This window comes from Megalobrama amblycephala, linkage group LG13 (assembly GCF_018812025.1).
Source record: "Megalobrama amblycephala isolate DHTTF-2021 linkage group LG13, ASM1881202v1, whole genome shotgun sequence".
Classification (NCBI taxonomy): Eukaryota; Metazoa; Chordata; class Actinopteri; order Cypriniformes; family Xenocyprididae; genus Megalobrama; species Megalobrama amblycephala.
This window is the reverse complement of record NC_063056.1, coordinates 9,763,600-9,779,606: the sequence shown is the minus strand read 5'-3', so window position 1 is coordinate 9,779,606 and position 16,007 is coordinate 9,763,600. Positions and strand designations below refer to the sequence as shown.

Genomic DNA, 16,007 nt, shown 5'->3' with positions numbered 1-16,007 from the left:
GCATTCCTATCAAATTCCTAGTGCAGGACTCTAATAAGGCATTTAACTGCTCTCTGGTTTATTGCAGTGTTGGGGGACATTTGGGGTTATTGGATAAATGTTATTTGTGGGCTGGGAACGAACGGCACATTGTGATGGTTGGTGGTAACTGCTTTCTTCCGAATTTAGCCGGAGTAGATTTTCAGCACATATAATTTGTTAATCTCTCCTGGGCGAGAGGGGCATACCAGAGATTTTTAACCTCATGTCAACTTGCCGAAGACAGAGGAGGACAATAGGGGACGATCATGTGTGGTCCAGCAGGGCTCTGACTCAGACGCTGACGTGATAAAGTTCCCAGCGTTGATAATCTCAAGACATGCTGAAGGACCATTTCCATTAGTTATGATTCCACCCTTAAAACATTGCACAGGATCCTGTAATAGGTTTAACACTTTCTTCATAAACACATCTAGAGAATATCTTCTTTAAAACATGCATATTTTTATTCATGAAGAAAATTATTATGGCCACACATTAAATTTTGAATATATGTAAAACTGAATTTAAAAAGTTGCATCATTCATGTCCCAGTCATGCAGCGATTATTCTTGTACACAGACACATATGAGCCCTGCTGTAATTAGCTCACAAACTGAGATGCAAACAGTCGGTGCAGCCAAAACTGTGGATCATGGGCCTGTTCAATCAGTACACTTGCAGCGTCTCTCCCGAACGAAGACCCTGAGCATAAAATTCCACAATGATGCTTGGTGCAAAAGCTCCATTTGACCACTGCTGACTCAAGTCTGGTTCTGGTCATCTTTGAGTCCAGAGGGGATTTACTCAGTAACCATGGTTGGGAGAGATGTCCTGGTTCCCTTTAATAGCATTAAGGGTTCAAACCGTTAGGGCTGTAATCAGTTTAGTTGAATGCCATTCCCTGCTTTCGTTTGTGCTACATGAGTTTCACAGTGTTGTAAGAATTGCCCTACACCTGTACTTAAAGAATGTACATTGACATGCTTGAGAAACGCATTGATTTTTGAGTTCTATGAAATCCACAAACAGAAGTCTGCACTGCAAGATCTGTCTCATGAAGCTTGCATGCAGATGACAGAAATGGTCTGAAAGGAAATAAATAGTGGTGTTTTCAGAAGAATCCGTTTGTGCAATAATGGGAAAGAGAGGTTGGATGAGAAAGCATGGAGTTTGTTATGTTATGTTATAATGACACCTAGACAGCAGCAGAGTCACTGTACAGCAAGCCTGAAATCTGTCAGATTCTGAATATAAAATAGCACATGAAACTCCACCGTGAAAATGTGTGCAAGCTTCTTGTTGTTTTGAAATGGTTTAAAAGTCAAAAAAAAAAAAAAAACCTCAACCTTTGAAATATGCAGAATTCACACACTGTAATCACTGTTCTTATTTATATGACAGAGGAAGAGCAGAAAAATGAGAGCTTGCTTAAGGGCATTGTGTACTTTCCAGAATTTATAGATATGTGTGTATACATGCCTATCATTGCACATGCATGGTATAATTTTCACTTTGCACATATATAGAGAGAAAAATATATACTATTATGAATATATATATATATATATATATATATATATATATATATATATATATATATATATATATATATATATATATATATATATATATATATATAATATATTAGTTTCTAAGTAAATTATGTCATTTTTAGAAACCTTAAAGAGAGGAGAACATGCGCTTCAGGTATCCAGTAAAGTTGCGTTGGTCTCTCGCTGTTGCTGTTGCAGTTGCAGTTGCAGGGAAAGTGATAATGGGACTTTAACAAGCCCCATAAATCAGTTAAGTGTGAACACGCTTTATTGCCCATAGATTACACGTGCCATTGTTTGACGAGGGTCAAACTTCAACCCCTTTACAATTTATTTCCCCCGTTTACCCGAAAAAGGAAATTTGATATTCTCGTCCCCCCAAAAAACTTTGAAAATAATAGTGGTAAAATAACTGAGCGTTACATTTTTTTGCAGTAAATATTATATAATTAAATTACGTGTAACCGTACAGCTCATAAAATGTTCCTTATTTTTTAATCTTAATTAAATAAAATGTAAAAGGTAAATGTCTAAATAAAAAGCGAGTAATTGAGCCCCCCCTAGCATTTTTCTTCTACACCATTTCTCAAGATTGAATGTCCTTTCTTAACGTCTCTGTCTTCGTCGTTTAGAGATTTTTCTGTCATATCTGCATGATCTTCAGCTCTGCGCGTTTCCAGCGGGTTATCACCAGTGCCATTCCTCCTTCTGTCTGATGTGTTCCTCTGATTGGCATCAGTGCCCTCAGATATTTTCAACAGATCCTCCACTCGCGGCCATCTGGGGCAGATCACAATCACTAGCTTCATCTGAGCCGTTAAACTAATAAATCCACTATATCCTTTCAACGAGCACAACTTTAGAAGCGCTTGAGCAGCGACCCCATGACAGAGCGAGTCCCGGACCCTGGACACGAGGAGTGAATGAAGAGCAAAACCGCATTCAGTTCGGCTAAATGAAAACACTCGTTTAACGCAAGCGTTTAATGTCTCGACTGAATTAAAATAATAAAACATGTACATTTCATTTCCAAGTTTCATTTAGTTTATAATAATAATAGATTGTTTTAATCAAATCGTAAACAAAAGATTACAATGTAAAAATTAATTCATTTCGAAAATCTCATTTTGTAGAGAAGTGTCTACATTTTCTCCCGTTTCTGAAGAATATCAATAGGTCGCATGTCGCCTATATTAAGCAAAAACAGGTGAGCTGCAAGTTCATCATTATTATTAGGGGTATTCTGGTAAAGATGTGGTGGGATTAGTGAGATTATTGTTATCACACACATTAAATCATAAACTGTTAGACCACACGCGATCCCTTTATCTGTCATGACTATTATTAGTGGTATTAATAGTTTTGGGGGGTTTTAGCTAAATGGCGCTTGTGTGCATGTTAATGAAGTGCTCACGATTATTCACGACATCACCTCGTTCAGTATTTAACAATGAAACATAAATACAAAGTCCCCAACGCCCCCACCCCCATGTGTGTATGCTTGTAAGTGCCTCTGGGTTATAAGTGTGAGTGAGTGAGTGAGTGAGTGAGTGTGTGTGTGTGTGTGTGTGTGTGTGTGTGTGTGTGTGTGTGTGTGTGTGTGTGTGTGTGTGTGTGAGGAAAAGAGAGAGAGTGAAGAAATGGAAGAGAAAAACGTGCTATAATGTTTTAGACTAATTGACACACATTTACTGCACCGATTGCCAATATCGAGAACAAATAATTAATGTTTTACCAAAGAAAAAGAATAGTTCCTAAGCTGTCGCCGCGCATCAATATAGAAAGTCCATGCATTAGAAACTATTTTTTAAAGGTATTATTTAAAGGAGAAAAAAAAAAAAAATCATGAGGTTTAGAGTATGCACATCTTTAATTATTTAAGCTCACTCCAAATAAACAATAAAGCCAGTGCTTCATTTGAATAATTCAGTTGAGATTTTTTTTTTTTTTTTTTTTTTTTGCGAAATGTGTAAAATCCTGTAAATAATAGTAGCTATCACTCACTGCAAAAAAAAAAAAAAAAAAAAAGCACCTTCAAAAGAATACAGTTGTTTGATCGTCAATACCTTATGAAGATCAGTGTCATCGCGAGTGTTGCTTTAATTCTCCAGTGTTTATAAGAATTATGAGCCATTCAAATAAGTTCCGCGTGCCTATCAGTTCATTTCCCCAGTGCTGGGCAGCTGTAAAATCGTGTAGACAGGTTGTCACACTACAGTGAATGGATTCTAATGCTAAACATTTAACATACAATCCTCCAAACAGTGCAAAAGTGGCCCTGGCCAATGCACTAACCACATGCGCCAACGAGGAGGAGCCTGGAACGCCAATCAAAGCATCAACTTCAAATTGTATCTGAGAGATCAGCCCAGGACCTAGGGGCAGAGACATCAGTTGGAGCTCAATTGTTGATCTGATCACATCCGACGGACTTGCCGCAAAAGAGAAGCTGAGATTTAAAGACGAGCATTTCCCATTCTCACTCTGTGCTGTTTGAGAGAGAGAGAAAGTCTTTCACTTATTGCTTTGGTGGGCTATTTGCTTTTTTGCCTTGTTTTGGCTTCCGACGTGGCGGAGGAGATGTCTTTCCCCCAGCTGGGTTACCCGCAGTATTTAAGTGCCTCCCAGGCGGTGTACGGAGGCGATCGCCCGGGAGTGCTAACTCCGTCGTCCCGCGGAGGGAGCGCTGACATCGGGGGAAGCGCGTCGGCGGCGGCCGCTGCGGTGTCCTCGGTGTTGGGCATGTACCCGTACGCACACAACTACAGCGCCTTTCTGCCTTACACCAGCGCCGATCTGGCTCTTTTCTCTCAAATGGTAAGAAAAGCAGATGTGCATTCACTGATTTTTTTTTTTCCCGTCTGAATTTTATTGCTTTTATTCTGCGAGCGCTTATTGCCAATGTTGGGATCGTCGCACAAGCGAGGTTAATGCAGCTGAAGCTTGCAATGTGCATGAGAAGTTTCTCTACAGCTTTTAACATTTACTCTAGGCTATGTTTTAATGACATTATGGATTTGGTAAGCATACAATTTAAAATACGTACAATTCTTTGGACCGCCATTTTACAAGAAAAGTTTGTCGGCTCGGTGTTTGAGTTGGAGAATTGTTGTGCGGGTTTTTAATAATAGCACGAATCGTGTAATTTCCAAATTCCTACTTGTATTGTACATTCTATAATTGTTATTGAGCTACATTTTCATTTAATAAATCATTTCAATTGTTTCGATCGAGAACTTTGCGGTTCGCACTGAAAACCATGTAAAACGAATTATTGTTTGAAACTGTCCTCCTGGATCAAAAACTACTTTAGAGTTTACTACATCATGTTTTCATGACTTTTACTAAATTATAAATATAAATGATTATAAAAGTGACAAAAAGAGCTGATTTGACTAATGAAATGTGATACTTAACAACAGCGGAATCTCGCTGCATTTCCGAAAAAGAGATATTGAAAGTGAAATAAAAAAACGAGTTGTTATTAATCAGTTGTGCCTTTCGCTAACCTGTAAAAACATAATTACAAATTGTATCCACATTGCCTGCATGAATCTCTTTTGCATGGAAAATTAATTCAAATTATATAAAAATCATTTAAATAGGCCTGTTAAAAATACTGTTATACTTTTTCGATTAATAGGAAACACTGCAATTTTTACGTCGTTTGTTGTATAACGTTGTATGAAGTATATTAATAATGTTGGTAGGTAAAGGCCTGTACGCCACAAACGAGTCTTAAATTAAATATACGCTGAATTGTATAATCACCGGACTCGAAATAATGGGGTCATATTGGCCAGCAGTGGCCGTGTTCTTTCTCATTTTCCAGAATGCCATTAATATAATATTTAGCCTATATATAAATGTTTGTGTTATTACTCTATGTGGCCTAGCTTTTTGTATAACAATGCTGGTCAAAGGTCAAAACAAATATTAGTTTATGAAAGATCGGGGGGGAATCAATATTGCAAGCACAAAACAAAACAAAACTCGTCCAGATTTCTGAAGAAGGTCACATTAAGAATAAATGATTGATACATTTGCAACGATTTGGACAGAAAGTGAAATTTCGAAATGGAATTTTGACAGTGTATTCCCGAATTATTTTTGTGTGCATTATTGTATGTATTAAATGCAACATTTTTGATTTATTTCCCCCCCTCTTGTCAATCTCATTGTAGGGCTCTCAGTATGATTTAAAAGACAGCCCTGGCGTTCACCCTGCCAGCTTTGCTGCCCACACGAGCCCTGCCTTCTATCCCTACGGCCAGTTCCAGTATGGAGACCCTGCCAGGCCTAAAAACGCCACACGGGAGAGTACCAGCACTCTGAAGGCCTGGCTCAACGAGCACAGGAAAAACCCCTATCCCACCAAAGGCGAGAAGATCATGCTGGCCATCATCACCAAGATGACCCTCACGCAAGTGTCCACCTGGTTCGCCAACGCCAGGCGGAGACTCAAGAAGGAGAACAAGGTGACATGGGGCGCCAGAAGTAAAGAAGATGAAGATGGCAATATATTTGGGAGCGATAACGAGGGGGACGCCGAAAAGAACGAAGATGAAGAGGAAATAGATTTGGAGAGCATAGATATCGACAAGATCGACGACAACGACGGAGATCAAAGCAACGAGGAGGATGAGGAAAAGCGCGGGGAGCTCGAGAGCCTGCAGGAGAAGCGGCGCGCGCTTGCGCTGGAGGCTCACGAGGCCTACGAGAAATCCAAATCAAACGTCATTTCTGCCGGGAAAGAGCCGTCTGACGCAAACAACAACACCAGGGTTCTGTCGCCGGGTCGGCAGGGAGGTTTTCAAGTTCCAGTTAGCAATAAGCCCAAAATATGGTCGTTAGCAGAAACCGCGACCAGTCCAGATAGCTCGCAAAAACCTACGTCACCCTCAGTTCCCGCCACTCCCGCGGGCACACACCCGGCCTTCCTGCCCAGCCACGGACTCTACACGTGCCAGATTGGGAAGTTCCACAACTGGACAAATGGCGCGTTTCTGGGCCAAAACTCCCTGCTGAACGTCCGCTCTTTCTTGGGCGTCAATCAGCATCACCATAATCATCCTGTTCACTCAGCAGCAGCAGCAGCAGCAGCCCTCGTCGGTGGTGGTGTCATCTATGGCAGCCGTGAGCAGTGAGAAGGCGCCAGAGGACCTGAGTCCAAAACACATAGGTATGCGCAAATCACACTAGGCCTGTATGTGCGCCGTGAGCGCTGAACAAATGTGGCCCACATGGCAGTGCCATTTTAAATGTTGCTATTATTGTTGTTGTTACCCTCGATATATAGGTCTATATAATACATAATACAATAATAACAATTAGCTAAATAAACAAAAACAAATATGTACAATAATGCTGCGCATTTAATTCCAGTCAATCTAATTCCAACGTTTGGTTTTGTTTTTAAATCTTAGATCGGGAAAATGTCCTCAGAAATGAATCACCAACGCAACCTTTAAAGTCATCGTTTCGTCCTCTTCATGACAGGTACATTTGAATTATATATTTTTTTCTCTTCTTCTTCTTCTTCTTCTTCTTCTTCTTATTATTAGTATCATCATTATTATTATTATAGTAGTAATAGGCTATCATTATACCAAATGAAAAGCCATGCAGCGCGCAAACGGTTGTTTTTAAAACTGCTTATCGGAGAAAGACTCTTGGGATAAAGATTTCCAAACAGACAGACAGAGAAAAATCTGCGCTTAGCGTTTATAATAAATAGTTGTGCTTTTCCTGGTGACAAAAGGCCACGAATCCCCCTCCCCACACACTCTCTCTGCCTCTCAGGAGAATAACTACTTATCAAGTCACCGAGGCTGTGTGCCTTTCCTAAAGACCCTTGGGAAAAGTGAACCTCGGGGGAGCAGTCTTGCTGAAACTTTCCTCTTTTAAGTGCCACAATTTTAGCAGGCGCGTTGCGGGTTTTTTTTTTTTTTTTTTTGTGACTCGACTTAGTTTATTAGTTGCGCCAGTGTATTTGCTGGTAAATAGAGACTTTTAATATAACATTGCTATTTTAGACCTGTTTTTGTAAAATTTCATGTGGATGGGAAATAATTTATAGCACGGTAACGCTTTGAAAAAAACAACCATCAATGACTTAAGGCTTTAATGCTGTGTGTGTGTATATATATATATATATATATATATATATATATATATATATATATATATATATATATACACTACTGATCTGTCATCCTATAATTAATTGCTATTATATTACGTTCAGGAAATTATCAGTTTATCTGTAACAGTGAAATGCCTCGGTGTTTAATTTTTTATGCTGCTGTTGTGAAGATAGGAACTCGAATAACAATTCCCTCTCTCTCTCTGTCTTTCTGTCTTCACAGCCCGAGAAACCAGCAGGAATCAACACAGAGGGTCCTAACAGCTCTCTCTTCCGCTTGATCAAGACATTTGCCCCCCAAAAAGGACTGATGGCACTCATAATGGGACAATGAAAACGAAATCAATTCAGCATAGCATTCAGTTACTCTAAAACAAATGGCCCAGTTTGATTAGCACCCGCTGGAGTTGTATATAATGACACCTGTGATCCCTTCCTTACCGTGGGACATTGGTAGGCTTATTTTGTCTTTATGTGTTGGTGTTTTCCTTTAAGGTGACCCACATTTGTAAATAGTGAGTTGACGGAGTTTGTCCAGATCATATATTTTGTCTAATAAACTAAATGAAATTATAGGCAAATTCAAAGAGGTTTTTTTGTGGTTTGGTTTGGTTTGGTTTCTGAATGGGTAAATGTTTTGGTGGCGTTACTGCACGTATGTTAAAGTTTGCCTTTTTCATTTTATTATTATTATTATTATTATTATTATTATTATTAAATCAATCATAATATAATTTCATTATTAATAATCTAAAAATTATAATAACGAATACTCTTAAAAGTGGGCGGAAAGCTGTCGGTTATTTAGATGCATGAGGCCCAAAATGGATCTGGAAATATTTTGCGGGAGTGTTCAGATTCAATTGTTAAATGGAGCTGGCTGCAAATGCATTGAGGTGCTAATAAGAGACCAGATGGCTGCTGGCGGCGGAAAATGGACCGAAGCAGCTGGGAATATCATTAAGTAATAATGTGGGAACGCCCTGTGCAAACAAAATCAAATGGTTAAAATCTAATCTGTCAGAGGAGAGAGAGAGAAAAAAAAAAAAAAAAAAACTCGATACGATAATAAATTATTAATTCGTTGAGGAGAGTGACATTCAGTTCAGAGGGAGTGTGGATTGAGGCCTCTCTGCGTCATCAACATGAGACACTACCGCTCATATTGTTTACAATTTATAAACGAATATTTAAAATTAGTTTCACAATATTGCCGTTTTTAACAGTAGCCAAATAGTAGCGTTTGTCAAATGTCACATAACAATTGTAAGACAGGATATGTTTATTTCTGGAAGCGAAATTCATTACTTTTCAAATTCAATAATTCAAATAAGTATCCACTTATAAAATTAAGAAAAGAAAAAAAGTCTACATATCTCCGTCAGTGCGTTCAAATTGACTAACTAAAGGTAAATATAGACTATTTCAGCTGTTTTGCCACTATATCACAATAATCACACTGTATATCGTTAATAATCACACTGTTCATATCGTTAAACTTGCCCTCTGGTTTTCTTGTTCCATTTAAAACTCCATTGATGCAGGAAACCAGAATTTGGCCAATTGCACATAAATTAAAGCTTGCAGCGACCTCTATAGATTGGTAGAGTCATTACAGCTGGTTTACATGGAAAAGACAGGAGAATTTCATAAAATCACTGAACATTTTTTCCATTAAACTACAGAAAACATTTCACATGAGAAAAAATATATATATTTTTAAATACTGAATACTGAAATTATATCTAACGTATTATTCCAGTAACATTAAATCAAATCATGGGCTTGTTTGCGCATTGTTTGGACTAAAACGATTTTTTTTTTTTTTTGCTTTTAAATTTCAGTAGTCCACTAAAAATGAAGTAAAACGTTAAAAGCTCCAACAATAATGGCAAGATTGAATTAAAACAGTTCAAAACATACAGAGAAAATTTAATGAGATCGAAATACTCAGATAGGCTATGCTTTGTAAGATTGTCTTTAAAAAAATAAAAAAATAAATATATAAATAGGCCTGTATTATTTTAATGTATTTGTTTATTTTATTTTATTATAATTATAATTGTTTTTTGTTGTTGTTATGTTAGTAACATTAAACAACCAATAATAAGAACGAAAATGTCAATAATATGGGACGCTCAAATTGTAAGTTTATTCTCGGCATTATTTAGCTAGTAGTGAATAAATAAATCGCAACAGACACTTATGCTCTGTACATATTATTATTATTATTATTATTATTATTATTATAAAAATCTATCTACTAATAGTTTTGAACGAATCCGCACCTTCCCCGACTTTAAAGAAACAAAAAAGTAATTCTGTTCTGCGCTGCACACAGAGAAAATGTTAACCAGAAACGTGCTTAAATTAATTATAATCGTATGCTAATAATAATAATAATAATAAAACTTCTCCCTTTCTAAATGGATAGAGATCAAATGCAGGGCAGGTGTTCACATTTCTCCTTGTTATTTCGTCTTCATCTCCTTTCGTGAGCTTGTTGTGGGTGAAATGAAATAACCTCCCGGTGTTTCATTTATATCTTTTGTCCTGTACTAGCATAGGGTTAGTGCTGGAGGCCATCGGGGTGGGATTCGCTAATACACACGCAATTACTCATTCTCTACTTGATGTACAGTCAATTGTCTAACGAGAAATAAACGGGGCTGGAACCCATAATTACTCTGACACTTCAGCTACTGTCCCACGCAGCCCCGGGCAATAAATGGCAGCCAAAAAAGGTCATAACAGAATAAAGGGAAATGCATGTGTGGGAGGGATAGAAATATAGAGAAGACAGGGTTAAAAAAAATCACGATAATCGTTTAAATCATTATCATAATCTTATATGAAAGACTGTGTGGTGTGAGACAAAACAAAACTGATGAAGGACATAAAAGCCAGCTGATAGGAATAATAAATAATGCAACATTTTTACTTCCACATAAACTGTTGCTCCCATGATTCTCTCCCATGATGCTTGTGTCTCTGTCACAGTGTAAGAGAGAGAGAGAGAGAGAGAGAGAGGAAAGTTTATCACTGTCTTGTCTTTTTGGCAGAAACAGGTCATTCATACACCCCCCGTCCTACGACACAAATGCCCCCCTTCATCCACCCCTCCGAACCGCCCCACGGTGTTGTCTTTTTGAAGATGCCGCCAGTATCTCTGAAGAACTAATCCATTTATCTAGTTTCATGAGTGCACTGGGTGAATACCTTCAACAATGGTCGGGCCCTGCTGGGAACTGCAAGTCGGGGAGTCCAGTAGTCACACACATCCACACTTGCCATACACCATGTTATGGTTTGACTACTTTGCTGTTCCTTGTTTCCAAAACAACAATAGAGGTTGAATTGGACGAATACCTTGGTCATCGTCTTTTCATCCCAGGAGCAATGGGTTGCTGTAGAACATGCCACCGGATGAGGCAGGGCGAGAGAGAGAGAGAGAGAGAGAGAGAGAGAGAGAGAGAGAGAAAGAGGCTCTCACGCTACTCGCACATATAGCAACAAGGGAAAACTACCATTTCTTATATACACACACACACAGTACATGAAGACTTCAGGTGAAAAATCCTCTAAGTGCCATCTGAATTTTTCTTCTAAAATGAGCATTTTTATCAGGCTTCTATATTTTTGTTTAGTTGTTTCACTTTAATGGCAATGGAATACTAAAATACTATCAGTATATAATATAAACTGTAATTATATATATATATATATATATATATATATATATATATATATATATATAGTTGTTATTATTATTATTATTATTATTATTATATCTTTGTATTTTATATATTGCCCCTGAAATATTATGAATATAAGCAAGGAAAAAAATTATAATGCAAAATTATGATTAAATTCTTTGGCATTCTAGGAAAAATTCCAGAAAAATCAAACAGTTAGTAAAAAAGAATTGTTGGTTTAACTTAAAAAAGTAAGTTATCTGGTTGCCTTAAAATTTTGAGTTCATTGAAATTAAAAATTTGAGTTCATACAATGAAGGCGATTGGTTTAATCGGCAGAAACTCAAAATATTATATTATCTGAATCTCATTAATTATTGAAGTTGATGTGAAAAAAGAAAAATGCTGTGAAACAAATCATGAAAATATTTTTTACAGTGTGGATATAATTGATGATGCATGAATTCTTAAATCACAAAGCAAAGCAAGTATTTTTGTATTTTAAAACAAGAATATAATCATCCTCAATCTTTTTATTCATTTATTCATAGAAGAGGTAGACAATCCACCACTTTCATCTGATATTTTGAATTTATGTTGTCATAAACAAAATCAAAAGGGCTGTCATATAGAATTCTGAAGGTCAAAGGTCATCACTCATGTAGCCTTACACTCTGAATGGTTACAAATTGTTTTCTAAAGTTATTTTTTAGACACATCCTGGCAATATTTAAAGTGGATTACTTAAATGTTTGGGTATTTAAACTGTAACACAAATCAAACAAACAAACCCTCAACCACAAGCAGCAAAGATGTTACACAGGCAGTTGTATTCTGGAGTGCCTGCTATATGTCTGCTTAGAATGCACTTTTCCCGGTGACCAGTCCTCTAAAGCCTAACACAGACCGAAAACGGACTGTCTGACCCTTCCCCGAGGCTGCTATTGTCTTGTGCTTCGCCTAATAAACAGCAGACAGCCGTTACAGAGCTTTATCCCTCTGCATGAATATTTCCACAGAGACGGATAATAAAGTCAGACTTTCCTGTGCTCCTTTCTGATGTGATGCCATTGTGGGTTTGGGTTAATTCCAGAGGACTGTACAAAGAGAAATGGATGTATCTGAAGTGTCACCCAGCAGCTGGGGCCTGGCTCAGTTATTCCCCCTCCGCACATGTGCACGGCAGAGGCTGATATCAGATCAGTTCCTCTAATCTGCATCGTGGCCGATGTCGATTTTTTTTCTCGAACTTGCCGTGGCAAATCGGGATATAAACCCCCCAGTTAACAGACTTGTGAGTTATCGGACGAGTGATGACTGCTGGCGGTTTGAAGCGGCGTGAGCAGCCATAGATGATGAATTAGTTTGATGTAGCAGATCAAACACTGATATGGTTGAGTATATATTACAGAATGTGGACACAGTTGAGTCGAACCAGTTCCTTATTCCTGTTTGGCTTGGTGACTTGGAGGTGTTTGATGTTGCCAAACCCTGACACATGGCAAAAGACTCTTTAGTGTTCAGGGTGTGATTGTACAGTATGGCACATCCTCGGTAACATCACAACACCTAAAAAACTCTTCAAGATTCCGAGACAATTCTAATGAAGTAAGAATTCATAGTATTTTCACTCAACACCCACACATAACTACACGTCAGCATGTGGCTAAACAATCACGTTGGCTTCACTATATAGAGTCCAAAAGTTGGGTTCCGGAAGTAAAAATCCCAATCATTTACTCCACAGGGGAACTGATTTTTAACATTAGCTTATGAAAGACAGACCTACTATGAGCTATGAGGTAGCTCATCAGTTCACATTATTTCATCTTATTTTTTAACCATTGTGGGTTACACTTCATATCGATGGTCCACTTTAGACATTCTTCTATCTATAAGTAACTTTGCATCTACATATCAACTAATTCTCATTAAAGTATTAGTAGACTGTTAGGTTAGGGTTCGGGTTAGTAGAATAAGTTGACATGTACAGTAGTTGCAAAGTTACTTATAGTCAGTAGAATGTCTGTTGGGGAGCATCAAAATAAAGTGTTAGCAAAAAGTGTTACTTTATTTACTTTATTTATTTACTTTACACTCCCATGAAGTACTTCAAATGATGTAGAGTCAGTTTCCCTATGTTCTCAATCTGTTTAAATATTGTTTCCATGTATGTTTTTAATTATATTATATCATTTACAATGATCAATCAATCATACAATGCTTCATGGGATTGTAGTTCTTTGCCTCATTAAATCAGTAAAGTTCACAGTCTTGAAGTTTCGTATGATTTTCAAAAACCTTTTTGCTTCAAATCAACATTTGTAATTAATAGCTGGATGGTTAAGTTCATGGCTTATAACTCTGAAAACGTTTTTTTTTAAACTTTCGGAACCAAGACTGTTGAAAAAGTGGGCCGTTACACTCTACTTGCTTTTCTTCACCTCTTGATTTCAGAAACAAATCAAGTCAAGCATTACTACAACTATTGCACTTTTCTTTAAATTCTAAACCCTTAAGTGTTAAATTTCATCCAGCAGTGTTTTTGCTCCAGACATGAATGATTCCTCAAATTATGTGTGTTGTTGAGGAGAGGCATGCTGTTTGTTTACTAAGTGATCAGACACACCGTTTTCACCTGCTGGATCATAAAGCAGGTGAAAAATCAAACAGACGCACACTGAAGGACCCATGCCATACCTACAGACCAACTGCACAGCAAAAAGCAAAAAACTACTTAGAAACTTTTGCAATGGAAGCTAGCTAGTGAGAGCTATGCAGGTAAAACTCATTCCCCTGATCTCGAAAGGAGCACTAGCGACTGGCGCCAGAGGCCGTGGTCTTTAGTGTCCTTGTTAGCGTGCCTGCCTCCCATGCCGGAACCGCTGGTTGGAGTCCTGCTCGGAGCAGGGCGAGTAGAACCGGAGGTATTACTTTGGTGCCATGACCCAGATGGGAGTGAGATTTAGGGGGTGAGTGTAACAGAGGCCCGCTAGTGAGAGCTGTGCAGGTAAACCTCATTCCCCTGATCTCAAGAGGCGCACTAGCGACTAACACTAGAGACTGTGATCTTTAGTATCCTTGTTACTGCACCCACCTTCCATGCCAGAGATGCCAGTTCAAGTCCCGTTCAGAGCGGGGCAAGTAGGACCGGAGGGGTTACATTGGTGCCATGACCCCAGATGGGAGTGAGGTTTAGGGGGGTGAGTGTAACTGAGGCCAGCTTGTGAGAGCTGTGCAGGTAAACCTCACTCCCCTGATCTCAAGAGGCGCACTAGCGACTAGCACTAGAGACTGTGATCTTTAGTGTCCTTGTTACTGCACCCACCCCCATGCCAGAGATGCTGGTTCAAGTCCCGTTCAGAGCGGGGCGAGTAGGACCGGAGGGGTTACATTGGTGCCGTGACCCCGGATGGGAGTGAGGTTTGGGGGGTGAGTGTAACTGAGGCCAGCTAGTAAGAGCTGTGCAGGTAAACCTCACTCCCCTAATCTTAAGAGGTGCACTAGAGAATGTGGGCTTTAGCGTCCTTGTTAGCGCCTGCCTTCCATGGTGGAGATGCAGGTTCGAGTCCCACTTGGTGCTGGCGAGTAGAACTGGAGGAATTACATTGGTGCCGTGACCCGGATGGGAGTGAGGTTTAGGGGGGTGAATGCAACGGAGGCCAGCTAGTAAGAGCTGTGCAGGTAAACCTCACTCCCCTGATCTTAAAAGGAGCACTAGAGACTGCGGGCTTTAGTGTCCTTGTTAGCGCCTGCCTGCCATGCCAGAGATGTGGGTTTGAGTCCTGCTTGGTGCTGGCGAGTAGAACTGGAGGGATTACACTGGTGCCGTGACCCGGATGGGAGTGAGGTTTAGGGGGGTGAGTGCAACGGAGGCCAGCTATTAAGAGCTGTGCAGGTAAACCTCATTCCCCTGATCTCAAGAGCCACACTAGAGACTCTGATCTTTAGCATCCTTGTTACAGCGCGTCTGTTTGTCATGCCTGAGATGCCGGCTCGAGTTCAGCTTGGAGTGGGGTGAGTAGGACTGGAGGGGTTACAATAACATTACCTTGGCATCTCACTATGACACGCTAACATCATAACAATAAGTTTATTTGCATTGGGAAGCACCACTGAAAATATTTCACCACGGACAGCAAAAATGCAACTGAAATAGCTCTCTGATGAATAATGCTAATCACCATTGCTACCCTCAAAGCCAAAATGCAAGGTTCACTTTTCAGTTTATCCCCACGATTGACGCTGCCAGATCAGATGCACGCAAAATCCTACATATTTCTGGAGAGCACTCACATCAAAGTTTAAAAAAAATATAGTCTCATCCTGAGGAAATGCCATCCTGGTTTCACTGTGATCTGGTGGCCACATCTGCCACCAATATTGTCCAGCATGTGATCAACTCTCCTTGCCTTTCTTTATCCGTCTCTTTTTCGACTTACTATCTGTTCTGCACCAATAATAGCTGAGCAGTCACTTAGTGTGAGTCATATTGTGCGGCAGATAGAAGAAGATTTACGCGTACACTGACACGAATGCCACTAATGTCAGAGATTTGCTGAGAATGAGGAAATGATCAGATGTATATCTCAA

The 16,007-nt window shown here is 39.1% G+C and overlaps 1 protein-coding gene and 1 long non-coding RNA gene across 2 annotated transcripts; one reads left to right on the top strand and one right to left on the bottom strand.

Annotated features, from left to right (window-relative positions):
* Window positions 1-471: 471 nt before the first annotated feature.
* Window positions 472-3,773, bottom strand: LOC125243414. The gene is made up of 2 exons (XR_007179046.1): window positions 3,641-3,773; window positions 472-860 (listed from the first exon to the last, which is right to left on the bottom strand). It is a non-coding gene; the product is annotated as an uncharacterized LOC125243414 (long non-coding RNA).
* A 190-nt stretch (window positions 3,774-3,963) lies between these two features.
* Window positions 3,964-8,292, top strand: irx1a (iroquois homeobox 1a). The gene is given in 5 exon segments (XM_048153057.1): window positions 3,964-4,391; window positions 5,759-6,654; window positions 6,656-6,756; window positions 7,001-7,073; window positions 7,943-8,292. Coding segments are annotated over 5 exon segments (1,365 nt in total). The 5' UTR covers window positions 3,964-4,154; the 3' UTR covers window positions 8,001-8,292.
* Window positions 8,293-16,007: the final 7,715 nt, after the last annotated feature.